The sequence below is a fragment of the Ovis aries genome, chromosome 24, assembly GCF_016772045.2.
Source record: "Ovis aries strain OAR_USU_Benz2616 breed Rambouillet chromosome 24, ARS-UI_Ramb_v3.0, whole genome shotgun sequence".
Classification (NCBI taxonomy): Eukaryota; Metazoa; Chordata; class Mammalia; order Artiodactyla; family Bovidae; genus Ovis; species Ovis aries.
Window position 1 is genome coordinate 17628448 of NC_056077.1, and position 26730 is coordinate 17655177.

At 43.7% G+C, this 26730-nt stretch overlaps 1 protein-coding gene and 1 pseudogene across 5 annotated transcripts in view; one reads left to right on the plus strand and one right to left on the minus strand.

Annotated features, from left to right (window-relative positions):
- Positions 1–761: 761 nt before the first annotated feature.
- Positions 762–26730, plus strand: part of VPS35L (VPS35 endosomal protein sorting factor like) — a 141055-nt gene continuing 115086 nt past the window's right edge. For 3 of the 5 annotated variants that reach the window (XM_060405750.1, XM_027961804.3, XM_004020805.6), the window contains exons 1-5: positions 762–800; positions 10977–11076; positions 17739–17906; positions 21666–21788; positions 24383–24407. In XM_060405750.1, coding sequence (XP_060261733.1) covers positions 784–800; positions 10977–11076; positions 17739–17906; positions 21666–21788; positions 24383–24407 — 433 coding nt within the window. In that variant the 5' untranslated portion in view covers positions 762–783. Of the gene's footprint in view, positions 872–10976; positions 11077–17738; positions 17907–21665; positions 21789–24382; positions 24408–26730 lie in introns of all 5 variants that reach the window. The other 2 variants (XM_060405751.1, XM_060405752.1) reach the window with 1 other exon arrangement.
- LOC114110648 (methylosome protein WDR77-like) lies at positions 15565–16438 on the minus strand (annotated as a pseudogene).

Consider the following 26730-nt stretch of genomic DNA (forward strand, 5'->3'; position numbering starts at 1 on the left):
CAATGGTAAGCATTTGTTAAAATATCCTGAATTCTTTTCCTTTTTCTTTTTTAAATCAGAGAAAACACCAGAGCATGGGAAGTTCTGTAGTGGAAACGAACAACCACCTTCATAGAAACGAACGGCTCTGCTAAGTGGGGTAAAATGCTAACCCCCATTTTTCCAGTTTAATTCCAGTAGAGAGCTGTCCATTTGGATCTAGGGCAGCCCTTAGAGACGCACGTTGTTATTCCTGGGAGCAGAATATCGGAAGAGCCTAACTTTTTCGGTGCACGGAGCGGGGCGTGGTTGGCTGGCAGAGGGGGCGTGGCTTAGCCAGCCAAACAATTAGCCTCAAAAGCAAGCCTAGGGGCGCCTTCTTCCCATCCTCTGCTGGGGTTAGCATCTTCCCTCAGTTGCTGGTCAGTCGCTCAGTCGTGTCTGACTCTTGGCGACCCCATTGACTGCAGCACGCCAGGCTCCCCTGTCCTCCACAAACATGTCCATTGAATCCCTGATGCCATCCAACCATCTAGTCCTCTCTGTCGTCCCTTTCCCTCAGTAGGCGTCGGGATTCTTCACCGCCTGCAGAGGGCGCTGCGGACCAGACGTTCACCTGCACAAAAATCCCCAGTGACGTCAGCGCTACTGCGGCGGCCGCCTACGGTGCCCCTGACAACCACGGCGGCCCCGGCGCGGCAGGAGTGAGCCCGCCCCTCGCAAACATGGCGGCCGGGCGGGGCGGGGTCTGAGAGGGTGAATTGGGCGGGCGGTTCCAGACCCAGCGGTCATGTGACTGGGAAGATGGCCGCCTTTCCCTGGTAAGGAAGAAGCGGCGAGCGGGGTTCAGGGAGGTAGTGGCCTTGGCTGTCTTCGGGACTCTTGTTTCTGGGTGTGTGTCTCCGCGAGGGAGTGTATGAACTGTTATCCGTTGGGTTTGGTGAAGTCTCCCACCCAGTCTCCGGGTGGGGCGGCTACCCTGATTCAGAGGACATTCCTGATGCCGGACCGGTCGGGTCTTGGTCCTCTCCTCCTATCGCCCTCCCCGTTCATTTCTCCATTCGTTTCCTCAAAAAAAAGCTCAAGTTCCCCGGCTTCCGCTTTCCCAGAAGTTGGCGCGTGTTCTGGGGGCGCGGATGCAGAGAATGGTGGACTCAGCCCTGGTCTGGACAACTCGGGGGCCTGGCTGTGTTCTGAATGACTGGCTTCTTGTAGAGGAAACTTCCCATTCATCCGACTCTGCAGGGCGCTCCCTGCACCGGGCGGGCGTAGAACTTGAGAATACAGAACCCTTAGACATACTCCTTGGATTCAAGGAGCTGCTGTTAAGCGGAGCAGATACGCAGAATAGAAGAATGACCGAAGAAGGCTGTGGGATGAGGCACACCTGACGGCTTCGGGAAGGCTTGAGAGAGGAGGAGTCATAAATTGAGTTTTGGAGGATGAATAGGAGTTCATGGAGAAGGAGCTGTGGGCGTGTGCGGAGGCTAATGGGTGTGTAGGGGCCCTTCTGGCTGGAGTAGCTAGGAGAGATTGGCGCTCCAGCAGCAGCTGAAGCCTTATGGCTCCTCTCTCTGTGAGATTATATATATATATATATTTGTTGTTTAGTCATTAAGTCTAAGCAACTCTTTGCGTCCCTGTGTCCATGGGATTTCCTGGGACAGTTGTGTGAAGAACGGGAGCAAGTTGTGATAGTGGTGGAATCATATGGGCACGTGAGCTCTCCTCTACATCTCAGAAAGGGAAGTTACTTTCTAATCTTTATCTGAAAGTGATGTGAAGTGGTTTACGTTAAATGAGCGAGTAAGTGAACAAATGAAAAAATATACAGCCCTGGACCTTAGAATAATCCGATACATACTTCTGGTTTGTATTTCCTTCACCTGGCTAACTCTTTAAAGAGTCTTCCTTCAAAGGCTCGGTGCACTAAATTAGCATTAGATGACAGTGAGTTCTTATATGTCCTGCCCTGAGTTTTCTTTGACCTGGTCACGCAAAAGTCCTTTTAGGGGATTACTAGGACTTAAATGCCATAGCATATGGCTTCAGTGAACTTAGTTGGCTGGAATTTTGTAATTAGAAGATCCAGGAAGATGCTGTTTAATTTCAGAGCATTTTTACCTTTGGTATATTTTACTTTGGGGCTTCCCAGGTGGCTCAGTGTTAAAGAATCCACCTGCCAATGCAAGAGACTAGGGTTCGATCCCTGGGTCAGGAAGATCCCCTGGAGAGGGAACTAGCAACCCATTCCAGTATTCTTGCCTGGGAAATCGCCTGGACAGAGGGACACAAAGAGTTGTTTAGTGACTAAATAACGACTATGTATATATATATTATTTTTTTTATGGAGAGAGGAGCCATAAGGCTTTTAGCATCAAGTGTTGCCACACTTCCTAGTCTGACTGTCCTCTAAACATTTGTCTGTGGTAGCACGTGTTCATCTTTCAGTTTGCTCTGGAGACTTGATGCTCTTCAAGTTAGAGGGTCTGGGTTTTAACCATCATTGTATTTCCAGTGCTTGGCCTGGAGCTTGGCAGATAGTAGGTGTTGAATAATATTATTGAATGAATAAGGAAACTAAGGAGGCCCTCAGAGGAGAAAAGTGTTTGTGACATTAACTGAGGTATTTATTGAGCTTTTTTATTTTGTGCTGAATGCTGTTCTTAGAGCTGAAGGTGCAACATCTTATCTCCTAAAAATCCCATTTTTCAGATGAAAAAGTGGAGACAGAAAGATGAAGCAGTTCAGTTAGTTTTACAGCCTGCAAGGAGCACTGAGGTTTGAAGCTCAAGCCTGTGATTAAAAAAAAAAAATTTGATTGCAGGATAATTACTTTACAGTATTGTGATGGTTTTTGTCATACATCAGTGTGAATCGGCCATAGGCATACATGTGTCCCCTCCCTCCTGAGTCCCCCTTCCACTTCCCCCCCACCCATCCCTTCAGGTTGTCACAGAGCACTGACTTTGGGTGCCCTGAGTCGTCAAGTTCCCTCTGGCTATCTATTTTACATATACATATGCTAATGTTTATATTTCAGTGCTACTCTCTCAAATCATCCCACCCTCTCCTTGCCCCACTCAGTTCAAAAGTCTGTTCTTTATATCCATGTCTCCTTTGCTGCCCTGCACATAGGATCATCGGTACCATTTTTCTAGACTCCCTGTGTATGTGTTAATATATGATATTTGTCTTTCTCTTTCTGATGTGCTTCAGTCTGTATGATAGGTTCTAGGTTCATCCACTTCATTAGAACTGACTCAAATACATGCCTTTTTATACCTGAGTAATATTCCATCGTGTATATGTACCACAACTTCCTTTTCCATTCATCTGCCAGTGGACATCTGTGTTGCTTCCATGTCCTAGCTACTGTAAATAGTGCTGCAGTGAACATCGGGGTATGTGTGTCTTTTTCAGTTCTGGTTTCCTCAGGGTGTATGCCCAGTAGTGGGATTGCTGTGTCATATGGTAGATTTATCAGTCCTGTGATCTTAATCATTATTGTCAGCTGGTCCTTCAGCCTAGGTCGTGGGCTGAGGTTCGTGGGTTCTGCGGCTCCTGAATCCTGCTGTGTTGTCATGGGTCTCCCCAGAATACCTCTTTTCACCTACACTTTTTGTTACCACTGACTCCACTTGTGAGGTGGCCAGTGCACTGTGGGTGGCATTTCCTGTTCAATCCTGTGGTCATAGCACTGGTAAAAATACTGTTCCTTGGAGTCAGAATTTCTACATTTTAAGACTGTTAGGGAAGGGGAGTACATTGTGATTGGGGGATAAAAAGTTGTGTGGCCAGATTATGTCATTAGCAATTAAAAAGTCACTTGAGAATTAAAAAGCGGTTAGTTGGAGCTTCTGTGGTCTCAGAGTGTTGAAGACTCCACCTGCCAGTGCAGGAGACACGGGTTCAATCCCCGATCCAGGAAGATCCCACATAGCTTGGAGCAACTAAGCCTGCGCGCCACACAACTATTGAGCCTGTGCTCTAGAACCCCGGAGCTGCAACTGCTGAGTCCACGTGCCTCAACTACCCAAGCCCGCGACAAGAGAAGCCACCATATTGAGAAGCCTGAGCACCAAAACTAGAGAGTAACCCCTGCTTGCTGCAACTGGAGAAGAGCCAGAGCAGCAGCAAAGACCCAGCACTGCCAAAAATAAATAAATAAAATTATCTAAAAAAACAAAGGAGTTAGTGGATTTCACTATTTACAGTATAAGGAGATTCATTTAGTAACTGGTAATAGGACTTATATGCATTCGTGTTATTCACTGTAAATAATTTAAAAATAGGGCAGTGTTAATCTTTAATGTGCATTTCAGTCACTTGGGAATTTTGGTGAAATCTAGACCCTGATTCTGTAGGTCGGGATATTTCACACTCCCCAGTGAAGCCCTTACTGATGATCTGTGGGCCATATTTGGAGTAGCCAGAGGTCAGACCAAGCTCAGAGTGGAGGTATAAAATGTTGGCCTTTTATCTGTGGCAACTGCCAAGGAACCTGACCAACGTTTTGCATTGCTGGGAGCTGGGATTTGGGGGCATTTTTACCAGTTTATCAGGTGCATTCACAGGAAGAAGAAAAGTAAGGCTTTTTGAGAAAATGCCCACTAGAGGTCACTGTGAGCCTTATCAAAGGCCCAGGCTTTGAAGAAAACGCTTTTATAGGAAATGGCAACCCACTCCAGTATTCTTGCCTGGAAAATTCCATGAACAGAGGCGCCTGATGGGCTGCAGTCCACGTGGCAACACAGAGTCCCACACAACTAAGTGCACACGCACACGTGCGCGCACACACACACAGAAGGAACTGAGAGCAAAGCTGAGGAAATGATGGAAGTAGTAGAAGATGTGATTGAAAAATCAAAATAGCAGCTTGCCATGGACTTTCAGGAAGTGTAAATGGTTCTTCTTTTTTTTTTTTTTAAGGTTTTGTTTTTATCAGAAGCAGTATTTTTTCCTTAAAGAATCCTTCCCTCAAACTTAAAAAAAAATCATTTCAAAGCTGAATCCTTAAAATGACAATTGCTTTTTCAAATTCTCAAGGTGACCTGTGGATGATCTATAGAACTGCTGAATCCTAGAGGCAGGCTGCCTCAGTATGCATCTGTCTCTGTCACATGCTCACTTGTCTCAAGGTACCAACAGCATCAGCTTCTCCATCTGAGAAATGGGCATAATCATAGTGCCTACCTCATAAAGTTGATTAAGTGTGGTTCAGTTCAGTTCAGTCACTCAGTCGTGTCCGACTCTTTGCGACACCATGAACCACAGCATGCCAGGCCTCCCTGTCCGTCACCAACTCCCGGAGTCCACCCAAACCCATTTCCATCAAGTTGGTGATGCCATCCAACCATCTCATCCTCTGTCGTCCCCTTCTCCTCCTGCCCTCAATCTTTCCCAGCATCACTGTCTTTTCCAATGAATCAGCTGTTCGCATCAGGTGGCCAAAGTATTAAATGTGGTGATAGCGGTTAAAGGCCTTGGCCTGCATCCTGATGGATAGTGTCAGGGAGGGGAAATCCCCCTCCAGCCTAACCCTCTTGATTTCTTGTGGCTGCGCTGATAAAACTGACACAAGATAAATCAATGGGAGTAAAGAAACAAGTTTTAATTTATGTGTCTTGGAGGTCTCATAGAAATGAGACCTAAGAAGTGGTCACAATAGGCAGGTCTTATACTTTTTTAGACAGAGAAACTATAAACTTGTGAGGAATTGACAGAACAAAGAAAGTTAGGCTTTCAGTCAGTTCAGTTCAGTTCAGTCGCTCAGTCTTGTCAGACTCTTTGTGACCCCATGGGCTGCAGCATGCCAGGCATCCCTGTCCATCACCAACTCCTGGAGCCTTCTCAAACACAATTCTGTCACGTTGGTGATGCCATCCAGCCATCCTCATCCTCTGTTGTCCCCTTATCTTCCCGCCTTCAGTCTTTACCAGCATCAGGCTCTTTTCCAATGAGTTGGTTCTTCTCATCAGGTGACTAAAATATTGGACTTTAAGCTTCAGCATCAGTCCTTCCAATGAATATTCAGTACTGATTTCCTTTAGGATGGACTGGTTGGATCTCCTTGCATTCCAAGAGACTCTCAAGGGTCTTCTCCAACACCACAGTTCAGAAGCATTAATTCTTCAGCACTCAGCTTTCTTTATAGTCCAACTCTCATTTGTATACATGACTACTGGAAAACCATAGCCTTGACTAGATGGAGCTTTGTTGGCAAAGTAATGTCTCTGCTTTTTAATATGCTGTCTAGGTTGGTCACAGCTTTTCTTCCAAGGAACAAGCGTCTTTTAATTTCATGGCTGCAGTCACCATCTGCAGTGATTTAGGAGCCCAGGAAAATAAAGTCTGTCACTGTTTCCATTGTTTCCCCATCTTTTGCCATGAAGTGATGGGACCAGATGTCACGATCTTAGTTTATTGAATATTGAGTTTTAAGCCAACTTTTTCACCCTCCTCTTTGACTTTCATCAAGAAGCTCTTTAGTTCTTCTTCGCTTTCTGCCATAATGTTGATGTCATCTGCGCATCTGCAGTTATTGATATTTCTCCTGGCAATCTTGACTCCAGCTTATGCTTCCTCCAGCCTAGCATTTCACATGATGTACACTGCATAGAAGTTAAATAAGTAGGGTAACGATATACAGCCTTGATGTACTCCTTTCTCGATTTGGAACCAGTCTGTTGTTTCATGTCCAGCTCTAACTGTTGCTTCTTGAACTGAATATAGATTTCTCAGGAGGCAGGTCAGGTGGTCTGGTATTCCCATCTTTTGAAGAATTTTCCACAGTTTGTTGTGATCCACACAGTCAGAGGCTTTCGCATCATCAGTAAAGCAGAAGTAGATGTTTTTCTGGAACTGTCTTGGTTTTTTTTGATGATCCAGCGGATGTTGGCAATTTGATCTCTGGTTCCTCTGCCTTTTCTAAAACCAACTTGAATATTGGAAGTTCATGGTTCATGTACTGTTGAAGCCTGGCTTGGAGAATTTTGAGCATTACTTTGCTTGCATGTGAGATGAATGCAGTTGTGTGGTAGTTTGAGAATTCTTTGGCATTGCTTTTCTCTGGGATTAGAATGAAAACTGGCCTTTTCCAGTCCTGTGGTCACTGCTGAGTTTTCCAAATTTGCTGACATGTTGAGTGCAGTACTTTCACAGCATCATCTTTTAGGATTTGAAGTAGCTCAACTGGAATTCCATCACCTCCACTAGCTTTGTTTATAGTGACTAACGCTCACTTGACTTCGCATTCCAGGATATCTGGTTCTAGGTGAGTGATCACACCATCGTGATTATCTTGGTCTTGAAGATCTTTTTTGTACAGTTCTTCTGTGTATTCTTACCACCTCTTCTTAATATCTTCTGCTTCTGTTAGGTCCATACCATTTCTCTCCTTTATTGTGCTCATCTTTGCATGAAATATTCCCTTGTTATCTTTAATTTTCTTGAAGAGAGCTGTAGTCTTTCCTAGTTAGGAAGGAAGAAAGATTAGTTCTCTGTTCTTTCCAAGTTAGGCTTTGGGTGCTTAATTAGTGAAGAATCTAAACAGCAGACTTGTGGTAGTAAAGAGATAATGAGGTTCATTTTTATAAACTTCTTGGCCCTGAATTCCCTGTCTCTGATGACAAGGATGTCCTTCTACCTTCAGATTCAGGGAGCGCACTTCTCACATGGGAGACTTATTTCCTGTTTTCAGGAAGACAGAGAGGAGAGTCAAAGTGTCCCTTTTTAGATCAGCTTTTTCTTAGGTAACTTTAATTCAACATAATATGCCATATTTTGGGGTGGCCTACGGTGGGCCCCAACATTAATAAGCACGTAATAAATGAGAACGGATATTTAGTTGCGTATCACATCATCTTGTTGTTTTGACTTCGTGCTTTTTGTAGCTGTTGATTTGCTAATAATTATTATAGAGGTGAAAAACACATTTGCAGTTAAATTTCAGGTCAGATTATATTTCTACTCATTGAATTCGCTTTTCAGAATTCTATTGATAAAGTTAAGAGTGGTCTGAAACGAGGAAAAATATAATTTGATTTTTAAAACTCCATTAGGGCTATTGATGACCAGTCTTCCAATTTATTCTTCAGGGTTTTGTTTGTTTTATTAATCAAGAGTTGGTTGGTGACATATTAAAAGGAGCTTGGAAGAATTTCAGCACTGAATTCAGCTGCAATATTTTTGGAAGGTGAAGACAGTATATATTTAGTAAATGTGACCCAAAGGAACTAGGCAGTATATTGTGGTAGGAGTTTTCGTTTAAAAACAGAAACAAGCAGAGGCTGGTCTGATTGTTCACTAGTTTTTCTCCTTTCCTACACCCAAAGTGAAATTTATCTGGAAAGGGATAGAAGTGAAATTACATGGGGTTTCATTTCTTTGGTACTGTGTTAGATTTCTGGGTTGGTGGGGCTTATTGAGTAAAGCCAATTATCTGCTGACTAGATTTGGGGTTCATAAAAATATTAATAAAGTTAAGAAGCTGTGAATGGGGGTGGGTTTGAGGGGGGAGGGATGAATTCAAGGCATTTGGAGGCCAAGGAAACAAAGGGGCCAGCTTCCTGTGTCGTGACAATTTTCTAAGTTTTTGAGTAGTACCTCTTCTGCCTTTTATGTTCTAGTTGTCATGCATTCTTACTCTATGTATATTGTAAACACCGCAAGAAGTTATTTTCTGTAGTTGATTTAATTTTACCTACACCTTTATCTTTTGTGCTCTTTTGTACATATTGCATATACGCATTGTTGTTGTTTGGTTGCTCAGCCGTGTGCAACTCTTTGTGACCCCATGGACTGTAGCATGCCAGGCCTCCCTGTCCATCACCAACTCCCGGAGCTTGCTTAAACTCATGTCCATCAAGTCAGTGATGCCATTCAACCATCTCATCCTCTGTCGTCCCCTTTATCCTCCTGCCTTCAATCTTTCCCAGCATCAGGGTCTTTTCCAATTAGTCGGTTCTTTGCATCAGGTGGCCAAAGTATTGGAGCTTCATCATCAGTCCTTCCAATGAATATTCAGGACTGATACATTATATATATATATATGTATAAACACATATGCATGTATATCAGATATGCAGATAACACCACCCTTATGGCGGAAAGTGAAGAGAAACTAAAGAGCTTCTTGAAGGTGAAAGAGGAGAGAGAAAAAGCTGGCTTAAAACTCAACATTCAGTAAACTAAGCTAATGGCATTGAGTCCCATCACTTCATGGCAAATAAATGGGGAAACGATGGAAACAATGACAGACTTTATTTTCTTGGGCTGCAAAATCACTGCAGCTGGTGATTGCAGCTATGAAATTAAAAGATGTGCGCTCCTTGGAAGAAAAGCTATGACCAACCTAGACAGCGTATTAAAAGCAGAGATATTACTTTGCCAACAAAGGTCTGTCTAGTCAAAGCTATGGTTTTTCCAGTAGTCATGTATGGATACAGTCCATGGGGTCACAAAGGGTCAGACATGACTCAGTGACTGAGCTGAACTGAAATACATATTGTTGCTAAGTTGCTTCAGTCGTGTCCGACTCTGTGTGACCCCAGAGACGGCAGCCCACCAGGCTCCCCCATCCCTGGGATTCTCCAGGCAAGAACATTGGAGTGGGTTGCCATTTCCTTCTCCAAAGCATGAAAGTGAAAAGTCGAAGTGAAGTCACTCACTTGTGTCCGACTCGTAGCGACCCCATGGACTGCAGCCTACTAGGCTCCTCCATCCATGGGATTTGCCAGGCAAGAGTACTGGAGTGAGGTGCCAAATACATATATACATGCATATTTTTTGCTTTCAGCTGGGATCATTTTCCTTCTACTTTTAGCATTAAAAAAAAAATTAACGTGTGGTTCTGCGACTGCTGCTTTTTTCCCTTTTCTTTGACTGAACTTCTTTGTTTTGCTGTAATGTTTGCAGGATAGTTTAACTAGGTCTAAAATTCTTGGTTAGCAATTATTCTCTTTCAGTACTCTAATACTCCAGTATTCCTTTGTCTTCTGGATCTCATTTTATGCAGAGGTAATAATCTTAGTGTTGTCCTTTGGTAATAACGAATCTTTATTTCTCTTAGAAATTCTCATTTTAGTTTTTAGCCATTTTACTGTGAAGGCCCTAAGTATGGTTGTTTTTTGTGTTGTTTTTATACTCGTCTTGCTTGGGGCACAAGTGTTTCTTGAATCTGTGAATTGATGTCTTTCTTTAGTTTGGGAAATTTTTTAGCTATTATCTCTTCAATTGCTGCTTCTGCCTGTTGTTTCTCTCTTCTTCAAGATTCATATATGTGTGTTAGGCATTTCTTCCTGTCCTTTTCGTCTTTTCCACTCTTCTGTGCTTTTCTCCTTTCCGTGCCTCAATGTGAATAATCTCTCCCCTTTAGTTTTCTTTTCACGAATCCCTTCACTTGTTAGTTCTCCACCAGACTGATGAAACTGTCTTCTCTTCATCTATCTGGCTTCTTCCTCTTGCTCTATACAGCTTAATTGGTGACCACTTTGAAGGGAAACCAGGACCAAATCTCTCACTTCGCAGCCTTCCCTTGTCTTCAGAAGCTCTTCCGTCAAGCCCTGGCCTTCTCCATAGCCCTGAACCCTAGTTTCTCTCTCCAGCCTTGTGAGTTTTCCTTAAAGCTCTTTTGGCTGCTCTGCCTCCTAGCAGCCGCCCCCTGCCTGGCTTCAGCGTCTTGTCCCATGTCAAGAATCAGTAGTGCCCGGCCAGAGATAGCCAGCAAGAAGTTGGCTTCACCTCACTGAACTTCCCTTTGTTCTGGTGTCTGGCCTCACAGGTTTTGTTTGCCTTGGCAGCTCTTTATACCTTCAAACCATTAAAAAATTTAAAAAAAAAATTCACCATTACTTACTGGTCTTGGTAGAAATACTGTTCCACTGTCAATTGTCTCATCAAAAACAATTTTTTTTTTTTTTTTTTTTTTTAGCAAAAAGTTTTTAATGTGTATGCATCTCCAACTAAACTGGTTTCTGGGTTTTGCTGTTTACCAGGCATTCCAGGAATAGGAACTACAAGGCTGAGTTTGCGTCATGCCGACTGGAGGCTGTACCGCTGGAGTTTGGGGACTATCACCCACTGAAACCGATAATGGTAAGTTTTGTCAAGGGTCCCTCTAGGACATTCCTATTCCATAAAATTATAGACAGTGTTCCTGGTTCTTTCTCATTTTGTCAGCGGTAGCTGATTTTGGATTTTTAAGTCTACCAGTTTGTTCTCTGCCCCATTTTTTGTGATGGTTTCACCCACCATCATTTTTATTCCCTTTGTCATATTAGTGAGGTGGTCACGAGTGTGGGATGCCTTTGTTCCTCATTTGGAGGTGTAAAGAAAATACTTCTTAACTTGCCTGCTTGAAGTATTGAGGTCACTCTAATTACTGTTAGCTCCATTGTAAGGCTGTACCACATTTTGTTTATCCCGTCACCCAGTGACTGACGTTTTTGACTATTAGTACTTTTTTGCTTTTTTTAAAAAAGTTCATTTATTTAATTTTTGGTTGCACTGAGTCTTCGTTGCTGTGTGCCAGCTTCCTCTGGTTGCGGTGAGTGGGGGCTGCGCTCTCGGTTTGGTGCGTGGGCTTCTTACTGCAGTGGTTTCTCTGCTTGTGGGGCACAGGCTCTGGGTGCGCAGGCTTCAGTAGTTACAGCATGTTGGCTTCAGAAGTTGCAGCACGTGGGCTCAGTACTTTTGGTCCACGGGCTTTGGTGCTCTGCAGCATGTGGAATCTTCCCGGAGCTGGGATTGAACCCACGTCCCCTGCATTGGCAGGCAGATTCTCATCCACGGTACTACCAGGGAAGTTCCTCTTTATAGTTTTTTATTATTATGAATAATGCTGCTGTAAACATTCATGTAGAAGTTTTTCTGTAGATGTATGTCTTAATTTCTTTCAGGCAGGTTTATGGGAGAGGTCAGAAAGTTGTAAAAGTTTTGATTCCTCCTGGTCTTAGTTTTCTAGGGATAAGTTGTTAATTTATTTCACTAAATGAAGCTAGGGTGGCAGTAGGGGTTTTGAGGCAAGGAATATGGTTAGGCTTTATATTCTAAGGGAAATGGGGAAGAGAGCAGACCAAGGGCTTGTAAAAGGAATGTTAAGTGGCATACAGATGCCTGCTGATATTGGAGACCGTTGGATCTTTATGGTTGTGAGATATTCTTAGATGCACTAGCTGCCTGGTGGAAGAAGCAGAGAAGTCTCTGAGCTCAGAGAACAGATTTGGTCAGAGTGAGAGTGTGAGAAGCAAAGGAAATTGTGATCAGAATATTATATTGTTAAGATTCTGATAGGGTACAGTTTTGGGGTTGAAAATGTTGTGAATTTGTCATATGGACATTTAACTGAGGCTTCTTTTTGCAAAGAGTCGCAAAGAGTAGGATAGAGCATGGAAAGTTCGATAAATGTCCAGAGCAAAAATAAGGCGGGTAGTAGAGGAAATAACCACATGGTGACTGGCAAGGCAGATCAGTTAGTCAGGGGCCAAGTCAAGCAACAGAAACGATAGAAGATTTTTGAACAGGGAAATTTAAAGAATTGTTAATTAGTAAAAGGTAGTTTATTACTATAAAGGATGAAACAGGGCTAAAGCAGGAGTTGGCATTATTATGGCCAGTAGCCCAGTTTTGTAAATGAAGTTTTATTGGAACACAGCCATACTCATTCGTTTATATATTACCTGTTTTCATGCAGAGTTGAATTGGGACAGACTGTTCGGCCCACAAAGCCTAAAAATATTTGCTGTTGGGCCTTATAACAGTGCCAACCTTGCTCTGAGAGGTCCAAAAGTACCAGGTACAAAGATGCAGATATCAACTCCAGGTTGAGGAACAGTGGCTAGTGAAGGAACTTTGAGGACTTATGATAGAGCCTCTCCTCCAACCCCAGGCTGAAATTCAGCATTGTTGAAGAGGGTATGGCTGTCACAGGAACACGCAGGGTTGCCTTTGGCAAAGAAACTTGATAGAGCTGTCAGATGGGAAGAGCATGGCCTGAGGGTACAGCTGGAACTTGTCTTTGAGGACCACTGGGCTTCTATACTGAGTTTTAAAATGGAGGACTGGAACCCTGATGAGAATATCTTCCTGCTACTGTTGCCTTTGAGTGCCCTCTATTCACAAAATCTAACACTGTGCTAGCTGGCAAGGAGGAGTGTTTATAAGGTCTAATTCTAGTATCATAACATACAGCAAAGGGTGGATTTGGAACTGATACACAATAAATTGATAACTGTTGCATAAAAATGATGGAGAACAGTATTGGAGAATGGCATGAGCCTCAAAGGTTTTTGCATGAAAGTGGAAGGAGAAAAGAAAGCAGAAACATAAGTCAGGTAAGCAAAAATGGGGAGCTTCAGGATCTGAGGACTACAAGATAATTAGGTGTTTGAGAAAATGAGGTGGTTTCACTTAAGCATGAACATGAAGAGAAACAACTTTTGGTTTATGAGGCCAAGCCTTAAAGGTGAAAAATTTTAAGAGATTTCACAGTACTGAGTTACAATCCTTCCTTGCAGTACTTGGCATTTAAGTTTGGTGTAATACTTGATGAATTAATTCATTATATAAAGACTTCCCAGGTGACGCTAGTGGTAAAGAATCTGCCTGCCAATGCAGGAGACGTTAGAAGTGTGGGTCAAACCCTGGGTCGTGAGCTCCCTGGAAGAGGGCATGGCAACCTGCTCCAGTATTCTTGCCTGGAGAATCCCCTGGCAGGCTACAGTCCATAGTGCCACAAAGAGTGGGACATGACTAAAGTGACTTGGCACAAACACTAATTACTAATATGGAGTGCTGTCCTAAATAGCATCTTAGTCTGTGAGTTTATTTAAAAAACAAAACAAAAATCAGGCAAGAGATATAGATGTTCCCTCTTAGGTTAGCACTTTTTTATTAGCAGGTAATAGATGCCGTGTGGTTGTCATCTTGAGTGGGATGAGGTTGACAGATGCCAGTGGGTATTGAGGATGTAAAGTTTCTGAATGACAGAGAACCTGAAAACGTAGAGGTGATTCCATAAAGCAGGCAATCACAAGACTGAGCTTCAACCTCACAGGGCCCTCAAATCCCCATGGGCTTATGTGGCTGTGGCTGACCCACCAGTGAGTTGGTTTCAACCTCAGGAGCTCAAACCCAGCAGCAAGGAGAGTCTCTTCTCTGCAGTTTCCGTGTGCTCAGTTGGGTTACGTGTCCTTCCCCGATTCAACCATGTTGACTGGAGTGTAGAATATGCTGATTGATTGGGTTGGGGCTCATGCCCACCATGGGAACTGGGAGCAGAGTCCACTTCACCAGGCCTGTAAGAGCTGAGAGTCAGGTAGGGCTACTTTCATTCCCAAAGAAGATCGGGACTGTTGAGCCTGGGAGATGGAGGAATGGATGCCAGGCAGGCAGGAACAATAAACATGCCCCAGTGGAGGCACTTCACCTGACTCCCCGCATTTAGTGTCAGACCACAGGCTTAGGGCAGGGCCTTCAACCTAGCTTCAGACTCCAGCAGCAAATTTGGAGGTTCCTAGGCCACCCACACTTCTGATCAACTGGCTCCAAATCCATGGTTTCTGAAGACCTCCATTTTTTTTTATGAGTCAACTTTTCATTTCCCTGACCAGTACTTCCAGTTGTGTCTCTGATGCTGTGTTTAAAATCTTCAGAGTGCCCCAAAACAGCATTCAGGCTTCCTATATCCAGAGACAGGGACCCAGAGGCAAAAATGGACCAGAGGCAAAAATGGACCAGAGGCAAAAATGGACCAGAGGCTCCAGGCTGTTTTCAGGTGGGACAGTGGCAGGCATTCCTGAGCAAGTCTGTGTCAGCTTTGAACTGAAATGCCTTTAAGCTCTCTATCCCGAAAGTCTTCTGTGGCATCTATGACAGAAATACACTCATCCTCATATGCACAGCTCCGTGGGGGTGGGGGCGAGGTGGGGGCATTACATCAGTACCGGCCAGACTTCTTATTCATCCGGAAACTGGACTTCTGGTTGAATTTAATAACAAGAAGACGCACAAAACTGTGGTGAGTGTCCTGGCTCTTCCTCAAGCTAGAGCTCAGTGTGAATGGAAGCACTACCCACAATAAAGGCGAATTAGGCTCTATTAAAAAAAAATAAAAATAAAGTTGCTGCTGTCTCTGTGAGCTGCTTCTAGGAATCCAGGGATGCTGCATCTTATTCCTCATCCAGACGTGGCCAGTTCCTCAGGCAGAGCTACATGGGAAGCATAAAAACCTTTTGTTAACTTTTGAGGGATATAGATTTTATTTTTTTTAATTTACTTATTTAGTTAGCTGTACTGGGTCTTAGTTTCGGCATATGGGATCTTTTATCTTTAGTTGCAGCATGTGGAATCTAGTTCCCTGACTAGGGATTAAACCCCAGGCCCCTTGCATTGGAAGCATGGAGACCTCGCCACTGGACCACCAGGGAAGTCCCTATAGGAAGGATTTTTTATTCCCCCCACCAACAAAAATTATGTATCCACACACACACTCAGACACATACATACCCATGTTCAAGGAAGGTTTTCTTCCATGAGTTCAGGACTCCAGAATCTGGCCTCCTCCAGGCCGAGAGACACTGCCTATTAACTGCATGGATCCGATAAACTAACATGTTGCATATGGCTCCTCACAACTGAGAGGGCAGGGGCAAAGAGAGTGGATACTTCTGGGGGATTTGCTTTTTGTCTGAAAGCCAGTCTGCTCCCCAACACTCCTGGGAGAGGTTCTATGGGTGTGAGATGGTGGATGACCTGATGGTCCCAGCTCACTGTGATTGAGTGGGGACCAAGTAGCATCTCTCACAAAGTCTCTGTGGATTTGGCTTCTAAACACTCTGGCAAGGCCTCAGTCCACAGAGAGTGAGCAATGCTCACTGAAAAGCTAGGAAGGAGAACCAAGTGGGGAGAATACCAGCCCAGTGACACCCTGGGAGTGCACAGCTAGCTGAGGGCACAGCTCACACTCTTGCTGTCCACATGAGAGACAGTCCCATTCTCAGCACTGAAGACAACTTCCTTCTGCTGAGGGGGCCCAGCCAGTGAGGTAGGAAGGTAGCCGGAGGCACTGCAGTCCTTCTGTGATGCTGGCTTGAGACGGCCGGTATCCTGCAGTAAAATTCCATTGTCCTCACCACCTGGAAGAATCCTTGTGGGGAGAGGCAGCGGCGCAGGTGACCTGCTCAGAGTGAGCTCAGAATGAATTCAAAACCTTGGTGCAGAAGTCTTTTCTACTGCGGACTTTTCTGCTGTGTGCTAGAACTCAGGTCACTGCCTGTAGACATAGTGTCATCGCTCTCGCACTTGCAGAACTTCCTGACAGTGTCTCCTTCTCATCCAGCTCCTCCAGTTCAACAGCGCCAGAATTGGAAGCCACTAGGATACCTCTGTCCTGTACCCAAGTGAGGCCAGCCTCCCCGGCCTCCGTCTGGGGATTGAGGGGTGAGGTTTCCTTCCTCATCTCCACAATTCCAACTCCAGCCTAGAGTCAGACTGGATGCCCATTGGAGATTCAGCTCCGTGAGCCCCCTGTCCCTCAGGTTTGATAATTTTCTAGAACACCACACAGAACTGGGGCGAGTGCAGTACTTAGGCTTACAGTTTTGTTATAAAAGATGCACATGAGGACCAGCCAAATATAGGGCAAGGTCTGGCAGGGTCCCAAACACAGAGCTTCCGTGCCTTCTGCCTGTGGAGTCAGGGTCCATCACCTCCCAGCACATCATCTGTTTGACTGGGAAGCTCCACTGAGCTTTGGTGTCCAAACTTTCTGCTGGGGTTTTGTTTACATAGGCATGATTGGCTGATTCCTTGGCCACATGATCGAACTTTATCTCCAGCTTCCCCCAGCTTCCACTGAAGTGAGGCTCTTATCACCTGGCTGAAAGTCTTGACTCTCTAATCACATGTTTGGTTTTTCTCATGCCCCCATGTAGCATCTTCTCATTAGCATAAACTCAGCTGTGATCGAGAGGCTCATGAGTGAATGATGCTCCAAGGACAAGGAATCTCCTTTTCAGGAACCAGGGACAGAGGCCAGTCAAATTCTCATTGCATCCTGTTTTATCTTTCTGAAGATTGGTTCTGGGTTTTCATAGCTTCCTTTTGAAAAGGAGTGGAACCTAACTAGCCCTCCTTAATGTTGACTCAGTTTTCAGCAGACAAACTCTGGTTGGATCTTCTTGGCTCAGACCCTGGTCCGTCCTCTGAAGTTGGGGAGGGATGGAGGCCAGTGGAGCAAAAACATGTCCTTCAGCACATACACAGTTCTCCTAAAAGGGAGGAGCTGGGCACTCACTGCTTTGTGATGATGAGATGGCCGTGCAAAGGCCCTGATGCTGGGATCTCTCATATTCTGGTTCATTACCCTACCGGGACCATTGCTGCAAATGTAAATGTAAACGGTGATGAAGTGGGTCTGGGGTGGGGCTTGGGAGTCTACGTATTTATAAGCCACCAGGTGCAATGGATGCTGCTTGTCCAGAGACCACACTTTGAGTAAGAAGGCCCCATGAAAAATCAGTTATATCATCACCTGCTAACCCACGGAGGCCCCGTCTCTCCCTTCCTAATCCTAGCTTCTCAGCTTCTCTTCCTCAACCGCTGGGATTCTGAGTCATGTCAGCTTTTCACGAAAAATAAGGGTCCCTGCTGCAAAGGAATGGTCAGTCCATAATGAAACAAGGGAAAATGCATTTGAGTATCTCATTGGGAGAAGTCATAGGAGAGTTCCATTTTACCTCCACAATTTTCCCCCACAGGTCACAGAATCAAAGACAAAGAAAGTGAGCCGGAAGGGAAGCACTTCTTCCACATCCTCTTCATCCTCCAGCTCCGTGGTGGACCCGCTGAGCAGCGTCCTGGATGGGACCGACCCCCTCTCCATGTTCGCAGCCTCTGCTGACCCTGCAACCCTGGCGGCTGCCATGGTAACGCTGTCAGCTGGATCGGTCCTGTGGGTGCCAGGATGGGGGTTTTCATTGAACGAGTAACGCACAGCAGAGTCTGATGGCACTGCTGCTCAGAGGCTGGAGTAGATCCTGGAAGCTACTGCAGCTGCTTTTTTTTTTTTAAGCATTAAAAATTTTTTCATGTCACTCTTTATGTTCTTTCCTTTGGATTTTATGTAATTAATTACTTAAGTAATTCGCTAATTTTTCATTTAAAAAATCAAATATTATCAGTGAAGTCAACCCATCCTCACTCTGTTCTCCACTCTGGAGGTCAGCGGTATTACCAGTGTGAATGCATATCATTTAACTTTTTGTTTGTATTTTCATAGATATTTATGACAATAGTTTCTGAGCATTTACATACATACTCATATATAAATAATAGCAACAGCAGTAATAACAGTATCGGCTAACAGCATGGCCAGAGTTTTACAGTAAATTCCAAGTTTAGTTCCCATGCTGCTTTGTGCAAGAGATATTATAAGCCTCATTTAAAGAGGACCACACAGAGGAACAAATAAGTTAAGTCACATCCAAGCTAGAATTCAAGTCCTGGCCTGACTTCAACATCAGTCTTTGCTGGCATTGCATATCTGTTTACTTTCTTTTTCTTTTTTAACATATATACAGTTTTTTTTAACTTGACCATACGTCTTGGAGAACTTTCTATATTAGTACTTATCGAATAACTTTCTTATTTTGAATCCTGCATTGTGTCATAAGGAGCAGGACATGCTTTAATTTGCCATGGTGGACACACAGACTGTGTGCATGTGGTGTTTGGTGGTATAGGCAGTGGTGCATTGGTTCCTGAACGTACGTAGATCTTGGTGCCCACACACAAGGGTTTCTATAGGGTAACTTGTTAGGAGTTCATTACTGGGTTAAGGTAATGTGTATGTAAGATTTTGATGGCTACTGCTAGGTTGTTCTCCAGAAAAGCCTTACCAGTTTACACTTTCATCAGCATAGCAGTATTTTGGAGTGCCTGTCCCCTGCATCCTTGCCAACTAGGGTAATTATGAGTCATTGAAAACCTTTTTTTTAAATTTTTGGCCACACCTCGTGGCATGTGGAACTTCCTTGACCAGGGATCAAACCTGCACCTTCTGCCCTGGAAATGTGGAGTCCTAACCCCTGGACCACCTGCAAAGTCCTAAATCTTGCCATTCTGATTGTTGAAAAATAATCTCTTTTGCTTTGCCTTTCCTTCATTCTTAATGAGTTTGAGCATCTTTTGATAGGTTTGTTGGCCTTTTGTGGTGAATAGGCTTGAAAATTTTTTATCATAGTAAACCTTTAGACATATCTAATATCAGTTCAGTTCAGTTGCTCAGTCGTGTCTGACTCTCTGTGACCCCATGGACTGCAGCACGCCAGGCTTCTCTGTCCTACACCAACTCTTGGAGCTTGGTCAAACTCATGTCTATCAAGTCAGGGATGCCATCCAATCATCTCATTCTCTGTGGTCCCCTTCTCCTCCTGCCTTCAATCTTTCCCACCATCAGGGTCTTTTCAAATGAGTCAGTTCTTCCCATCATGTAGTCTAAGTATTGGAGTTTCAGCTTCAGCATCAGTCCTTCCAATGAATATTCAGGACTGATTCCTTTAGGATTGACTGGTTGGATCTGCTTGCAGTCCAAGGGATTCTCAAGAGTTTTCTCCAACAACACAGTTCAAAAGCATCAATTCTTTGGGACTCAGCTCTCTTTATAGTCCAACTCTCATATCCATACATGACTACTGGAAAAACCATAGCTTTGACTATAGGGACCTTTGTTGACAAAGTAATGTCTCTGCTTTTTAATATGCTGTCTAGCTTGGTCATAGCTTTTCTTCCAAGGAGCAAGCTTTTTAAAATTTGATTACTGCAGTCACCATCTGTAGTGATTTTGGAGCCCCCCAAAATAAAGTCTCTCACTGTTGCCATTGTTTCCCAATGTATCTGCCATGAAGTGACGGGAGCAGATGCCACGATCTTAGTTTTCTGAATTCTGAGTTTTAAGCCAACTTTTTGACTCTCCTATTTCACTTTCATCAAGAGACTGTTTAGTTCTTCTTTGCTTTCTGCCATCAGGGTGGTGTCATCTGTGTATCTGAGGTTATTGATATTTCTCCCAGCAATCTTGATTCCAGCTTGTGCTTCATCCAGCCTGGCATTTCATGTGCTGTACTCTGCATATAAGTTACATCAGCCTTGACATACTCCTTTCCCAATCTGGAACCAGTCTGTTGTTCCATGTCCGGTTCTAATGATTGCTTCTTGACCTGCATACAGATTTCTCAAGAGGCAGGTCAGGTGGTCTGGATCCCATCTCTTGAAGAATTTTTTACAATTTGTTGTGATCCACACAGTCAAAGGCTTTGGCATAGTCAACAAAGCAAAAGTAGATGTTTTTCTGGAACTCTGTTGCTTTTTTGATGATCCAACAGATGTTGGCAATTTGATCTCTGGTTTCTCTGCCTTTTCTAAATCCAGCTTGAGCATTTGGAAATTCACTGTTCATGTATTTTTGAAGCCTGACTTGAAGAATTTTGAGCATTACTTTGCTAGTGTCTGAGATGAGTGCAATTGTGTGGTAGTTTGAACATTCTTTGGCATTGCCTCTCTTTGGGATTGGAATGAAAACTGACCTTTTCCAGTCCTGTGGCCATTGCTGAGTTTTCCAAATTTGCTGGCATATTGAGTGCAGCACTTTCACAGCATCATCTTTTAGGATTTGAAATAGCTCAACTGGAATTCTATCACCTCCCCTAGCTTTATTCGTAGTGATGCTTTCTAAAGCCTACTTGCTTTTGCATCCCAGGATGTCTGGCTCTAGGTGGGTGATCACACTGTTGTGATTATCTGGGTTATGAAGATCTGTTTTGTCTAGTTCTTCCGTGTACTCTTGCCACCTCTTCTTAATATCTTCTGCTTCTGTTAGGTCCATTCCATTTCTGTCCTTTATTATGCCCTTGGTATCTCTAATTTTCTTGAAGAGATCTGTAAGTCTTTCCCATTCTGTTGTTTTCCTCTATTTCTTTGCATTGATCACTGAGGAAGGCTTTCTTATCTCTCCTTGCTGCTGTTTGGAACTTTGCATTCAAATGGGTATATCTTTCCTTTTCTCCTTTACCTTTCCCTTCTCTTCTTTTCTCAGGTATTTGTAAGGCTTCCTCACAAATAAGGAGGTCTCCTCCTTGTAAGGCTCAGAGGATAAAGTGTCTGCCTACAATGTGGGAGGTTCAATCCCTGGGTTGGGAAGATCCCCTGGAGAAGGAAATGGCAGCCCACTCTGGTAGTCTTGCCTGGAAAATCCCATGGACGGAGAAGCCTGGTAGGCTACAGTCCATGGGGTCGTAAAGACTTGGACACAACTGAGTGACTTCACTTTCACTTTCTTTCCTCCTTGTAAGGATTATTATATTCTGTAGTAAAGGACTATCTGCCTTCTGTTCATGCCTTTTTTTTTTTTTTTAACCTTGTTGAGGTATAATTGACAAATAAAATTGAAATGTATTTAAGATGTCCAATGTGATGGTTTGATACACATATACATGAAAATATTCCGTACATTGGGTTAACTTGTCTATCACCTCACGTATTTACCCTTTTTTTCTTTATGAGAGCATTTAAGTTCTACTGTCTTAGTAAATTTCAGTTATCCAATACTGTTATCAACCCTCATCACCATGGTTACTTATACTTTTTAAAATGATTGCTGGTGAAGAGATTGCCTTGCCTTTCCTTAGGACAACTCCAGAAAGAAACGTGACAGGGATGATAACTCCATTGTAGGATCAGATTTTGAGCCTTGGGCCAGCAAACGAGGAGAAATCCTTGCCCGGTACACTACCACGGAAAAGCTCTCTATTGTAAGTACCAGTACACTTTTCTCCCAGTGTCTGCTTCAGATGTAGTAGTCATTTCTTTTTGTTGTTATGATTCTGTGCCTGATTCCAGCATATAGGTTCCCGCCCGCTGCCCCTCACCCCACCAGCAATTCTTTAACACAGCTTGGTGTCCTGTAAATCAACTCAGTTGTGATACTGGAGAAAGCATCAGATCCCACAGGTTAAGGGCTCAGCCCACATCAGATGCCAGTCAAGAGTCCATGTTGTTACTCTGCTTCTGACCAACTATCTATAAGTCAGAGGTTCCCATGACCACCTCTTTGGGTTCACTTATTGTTAATTCCCTAGTGACTCAGATGGTAAAGAATCTGCCTGCAGTGCAGGAGACTCAGGTTCAATCCCTGGGTTGGGAAGATCCCCTGGAGAAGGGAATGGCAACCCACTCCAGTTTTCTTGCCTGGAGATTTCCATGGACAGAGGAGCCTGGTTAGGCTAAAGTCCCTGGAGTTTCAAAGAGTTGGGCACAACCGAGCAACTAACACTTTGGGCTCCCCTGATGGCTCAGTGGGTAAAGAATCTACCCGCAGTGCAGAAGATGCAGGAGTGGTGGGTTTGATCCCTTGGTTGGGAAGATCCCCTGGAGGAGGGAAATGCCAACCCATTCTTGTATTCTTGACTGAAAAATCCCATGGACAAGAACAGCCTGGTCGGCTACCGTCCAAAGGGTCACAAAGACCCAGACACAACGGCTAAGCACACAATAATTTGTTAGAATGGCTCACAGAACTGAGAAATCAGTTGACTCACCTGATTACTGGTTTATTACTAAGAATATTAAAGGATATGAACCAATACGAGACGAGATGCCTAGAGTGAGGTTCTGAACAAAGGAGCCTCTGTTCACATGGAGTTTGGTGTGCAGCATGGCAGCATACGGATGTGTTCTGGTTCACCAACCTGGAAGCTCTCTGAATCCCATCTATCTGGGTTTCTATGGAGGCTTCATTACATGGGAGGATTCGTTAAGTTGTTGGCCACTGGTTATTGCCCCAGTCCTTCTCTCTTGGGAAATCAGGGAGGTGGCACTGAAAGGTTGCTTCCCCTGACAAACAGCCCTCATCCTTTGGTGCTACAAAAAAATCCACCTCATTAACATAGAAAAAGATCCCTGGATTGTTCTCATCTAGGAAATTCCAAGGATTAGGAGCTTTGTGCCCTGTATCTAGACAAAGACTAAGCATGTATTTCTTATTATAAATCACAGTATCACAATTATATTGCCTAGTTTCTTTTTCAGTTGGTATGTCAGTATTAGTTGGTTTAAAACATGTTGATTGGTTGCTCAAAAAATGTGTTAAGAATCAGGTATCAGGCACAGTTCAGAAAAAGAATAGGAGTCACACAGTCCCATCTCTGGGGGAGGTGAGAGTTATGAGGGGAGGAGAGGGCCATCCTGAAGGTTAACTTCTTACTATTGTTCAGAGAGTCCCACTGATGGATTTTCTGCCAGGGCCAGAAGTTCACTGTTTGTTTAGAGGAAGGCCACTAGGTCAAGTTGTTGGCTTATGACCGGGGCTTACCCCGTACTCTGCAAGTTGCTCAACTGGGGTAAGCAGGTTAATGCTTACGTACTTGAGGGCTAGCTTGTAACTGAAGCCTTCCCTAAGGCTTCATCTCTCTTCAGACTGGAAAGATGCCTGGAGGCTGGTGGTCCAGGGCTGTGTGGCACCTCTGAAGTCCTCAGGGCCCTGACTCTTTCTGTCTTGCTGCTCTGTCTTGTTTAGTGTCACCTCATGTCCAAATTGTTAGACAGTGGAAGGGGAGAAGTGGGATGCACCGTCTCACATGCAAGAATACTTCCTGGAGTTCACTCCACACAGCCAGTTACATTTGTCTTGAAGGTCATCATGGGCTGTTCACAGTGCATCCATCAGAAATTGGGTCTGTGAGTAGGGAGGAAGGGGTGAACTCAGTAGCAGCTAGGAAGGTTCAAGTCCCTTCTTCCAGTCTGTACTTGTTAAAAAGAATGATGGCAGAATTGCTGGTCTGTTTAAATTTTTTTCTTACTGTTTTCTGATTGCATTGAGTTAATATAGAGCCGTGATTCTCAACCAGGAGTAATTTTACTCCCCAGGTGAAATGTGGCAATGTCTGGAGACATTTTGGTTGTCACAGCCATGGGAGTGCTGCTGGTATCTAATGTGGAGAAAACAGAGATCATGCTAAACATCCTGCAATGCGCAGGACAGCCCCCCACAACAGTTTTCCACCCCTTAGCATCAGTATTGCCAAGGTTATGAAACCTTGATTTATTAGAGTGCGCTGGAGGCTCTCACATGCCACCATCATTCTCAAAATCTTGCTCCTTGTCTCACTTTGAGAGTCTTGAATTGACTAGAAATGGGAATCTCTAGTAGTTTCTAGTGAGCTGTATCTTCTTCCTTTGAATAAATATTTCTGTTTTTCATTTGGATAAGTAAATGGCTTTATCACAAAACGATGGCTCATGTGGTCTTATTGCTACTTGGATAATAATTTATAAGTTTTTGATATAGAATCCAGTAAGTTTTAAAAAATATTAATAATTTTTTTTTTTTTTTTTTTTGCCTCTACAGAATCTTTTTATGGGATCTGAAAAAGGTGAGTTTTTGTTGTTGTTACAGTTTTGGTGGAGAATTCTCCCATTACCTTTGAAATAGCTTTCCAAAGAGAAAAAGTTTGTAGTATCCAATCTTGATGTTTAATTCAGTTGAAGCTATTATTTCCTAGGTTATATATAGACTTAGTAGAATTTAAATACATACTTAGATGATGAATGAAAGAAAAAAAGACCAAAGAGGCTACTACTAGGAGTAAAACAGAAACGTTGATTTTGGGGTTACAGGGCGGCAGTCACCCCTCTTGTATGCCTCCTCACTGGCTGGGGAATGGTTGAAATTCTCCTTTTTAGAGATTCTTTCCTTTGTTTTACATCTTTATCCCTTAACACAGATCCGCCAATAAGGGGAATCACACATTCAGTTTTACCAGCCACTGGTCCCTGAACACAGCAGTTCTCAATTTATTCTGCCAGGAGACATTGTCTGGACCAGAGCATCTCATACTAGCTTTGCAGCAGGGTAATCTGGGGATAAATATATATTTATATATATATAATACATCATATATATATAAATATATGAGTGAGTGAAGTTGCTCAGTTGTGTCCGACTCTTTGTGACCCCATAGACTGTAGCGTACCAGGCTCCTCTGTCTATGGGATTTTCCAGGCAACAGTACTGGAGTGGATTGCCATTTCCTTCTCCAGGGGATCTTCCCAACCCAGGGCTTGAACCCAGGTCTCCTGCGTTGTAGACAGATGCTTTACTGTCTGAGCCACCAGGGAAGTTATATATAATACATCATATATATTATATATATAAATATATATTTATATTTCATGCAAATATAGACCACTGGGTCCTACTCTGCTTATCAAAGTAATCTTGCAGAATGGATCCCAGGAATTCCATTTTTGAAGCTCCTGGGTGATTCTGAAGCCATTGACTTAGCTCCTATATCACTGGGGTGCAGAGGTGCACAGGTGTGCTGTATTGCAAATTGCTGGTATGGCAGCTACAACTCTGTGTGTTCTCTGCAGATTGAGACAGCACATTAGAAATCAAGAGACTGGGGGCACCTTTGTTATAGGCGTAACTTTAACCCCAAACCATTAAAAAAGTAAATCATAGCATTGCCTGTCTACCAGTTTGGAGGGATCAAAAAGTGACCATATCACTAGCTGGTGAGAATGTAGAGCAACAGGAACCGTCATGTGATGCTGATGGGAGTATAAAATGACTCAACCTCTGTGTAAAGCACTTTTGTATTATCTGTTAAAATTGAAGATGGCCCAACCTTTTTCCTTAGCAGTTCCACTCTTAGAGTATACCCTAGATCAGAAAGTGGCGCACTGTATCCTCAAGGCCACATCTGGCCCAAATCTGGTTGAATTTTGTAAATTATGTTGTATTGGAACAAAGCCATGCCAGTTTGTGTACACATTGTCTATGGCTGCTTTTGTACTCTTGTGTCATAGTTGAGAAGTTGGGGCAGAGACTGTATGGCTCACAAAACCTAAAATACTTATATATAGCCTTCTAGAGAACGCATTGTTTCAACTCTGCCCAAGTCCACGTTTCTTAAAGTGTGGTCAGTGATATCACCTGGGAGCTCATTAGATATGCAGAGCCACAGGCCCTGCTGGACCTACTGAAAATCAGAACCTGCATGTTAACATTCTTAAGTGATTATTGTAAAAGTTTGAGCCGCACTGCCCTGAGGAAATGCATGCATATAGGAACCAGGAGACACGCACAGAAATGTTCATAGCAGTGTTGTTCTCAGGAGCCCCAAACAAGATACAACCCAAACATCTGTTGATGGTAAAATAAGAAATAATTTGTGGTGTATTCACACCATGGAAAATACTAAGCAGCAATGAAAATGAGTTAGCTGCAGTTCTGTGCAACGACGTGGGTAAACTTAATGAACTAAAGTTAGCGGTGAAGCAAGAAAATATACTATCTGGGTGGTGGCTGCAAAGGTTTTATGTTGTTATTGTTCAGCCGCTAAGTTGTGTCCAGCTCTTTGCCACCCTGTGAACTGCAGCACTCTAGACTTAACCTGTCCTTTGCTATCTCCTGGACTTTGCTCAAACTCATGTTCGCTGAGTTAGTGATGCCATGCAACCGTCTCATTCTCTGTCGCCTTCTTCTCCTCTTAGCCTCAATCTCTCCCAGTATCAAGATCATTTCCAGTGAGTCAGTTCTTTGCATCAGGTGGCCAAAGTATTGGAGCTTCAGCTTCAGCGTCAGTCCTCGCACTGAAGGGTTGATTTCCTTTAGGACTGACTGGTTTGAACTCCTTGCTGTCCAAGGGACTCTTAACAAAGGTTTTATGATGGTCTGCTAAAATGTACAAA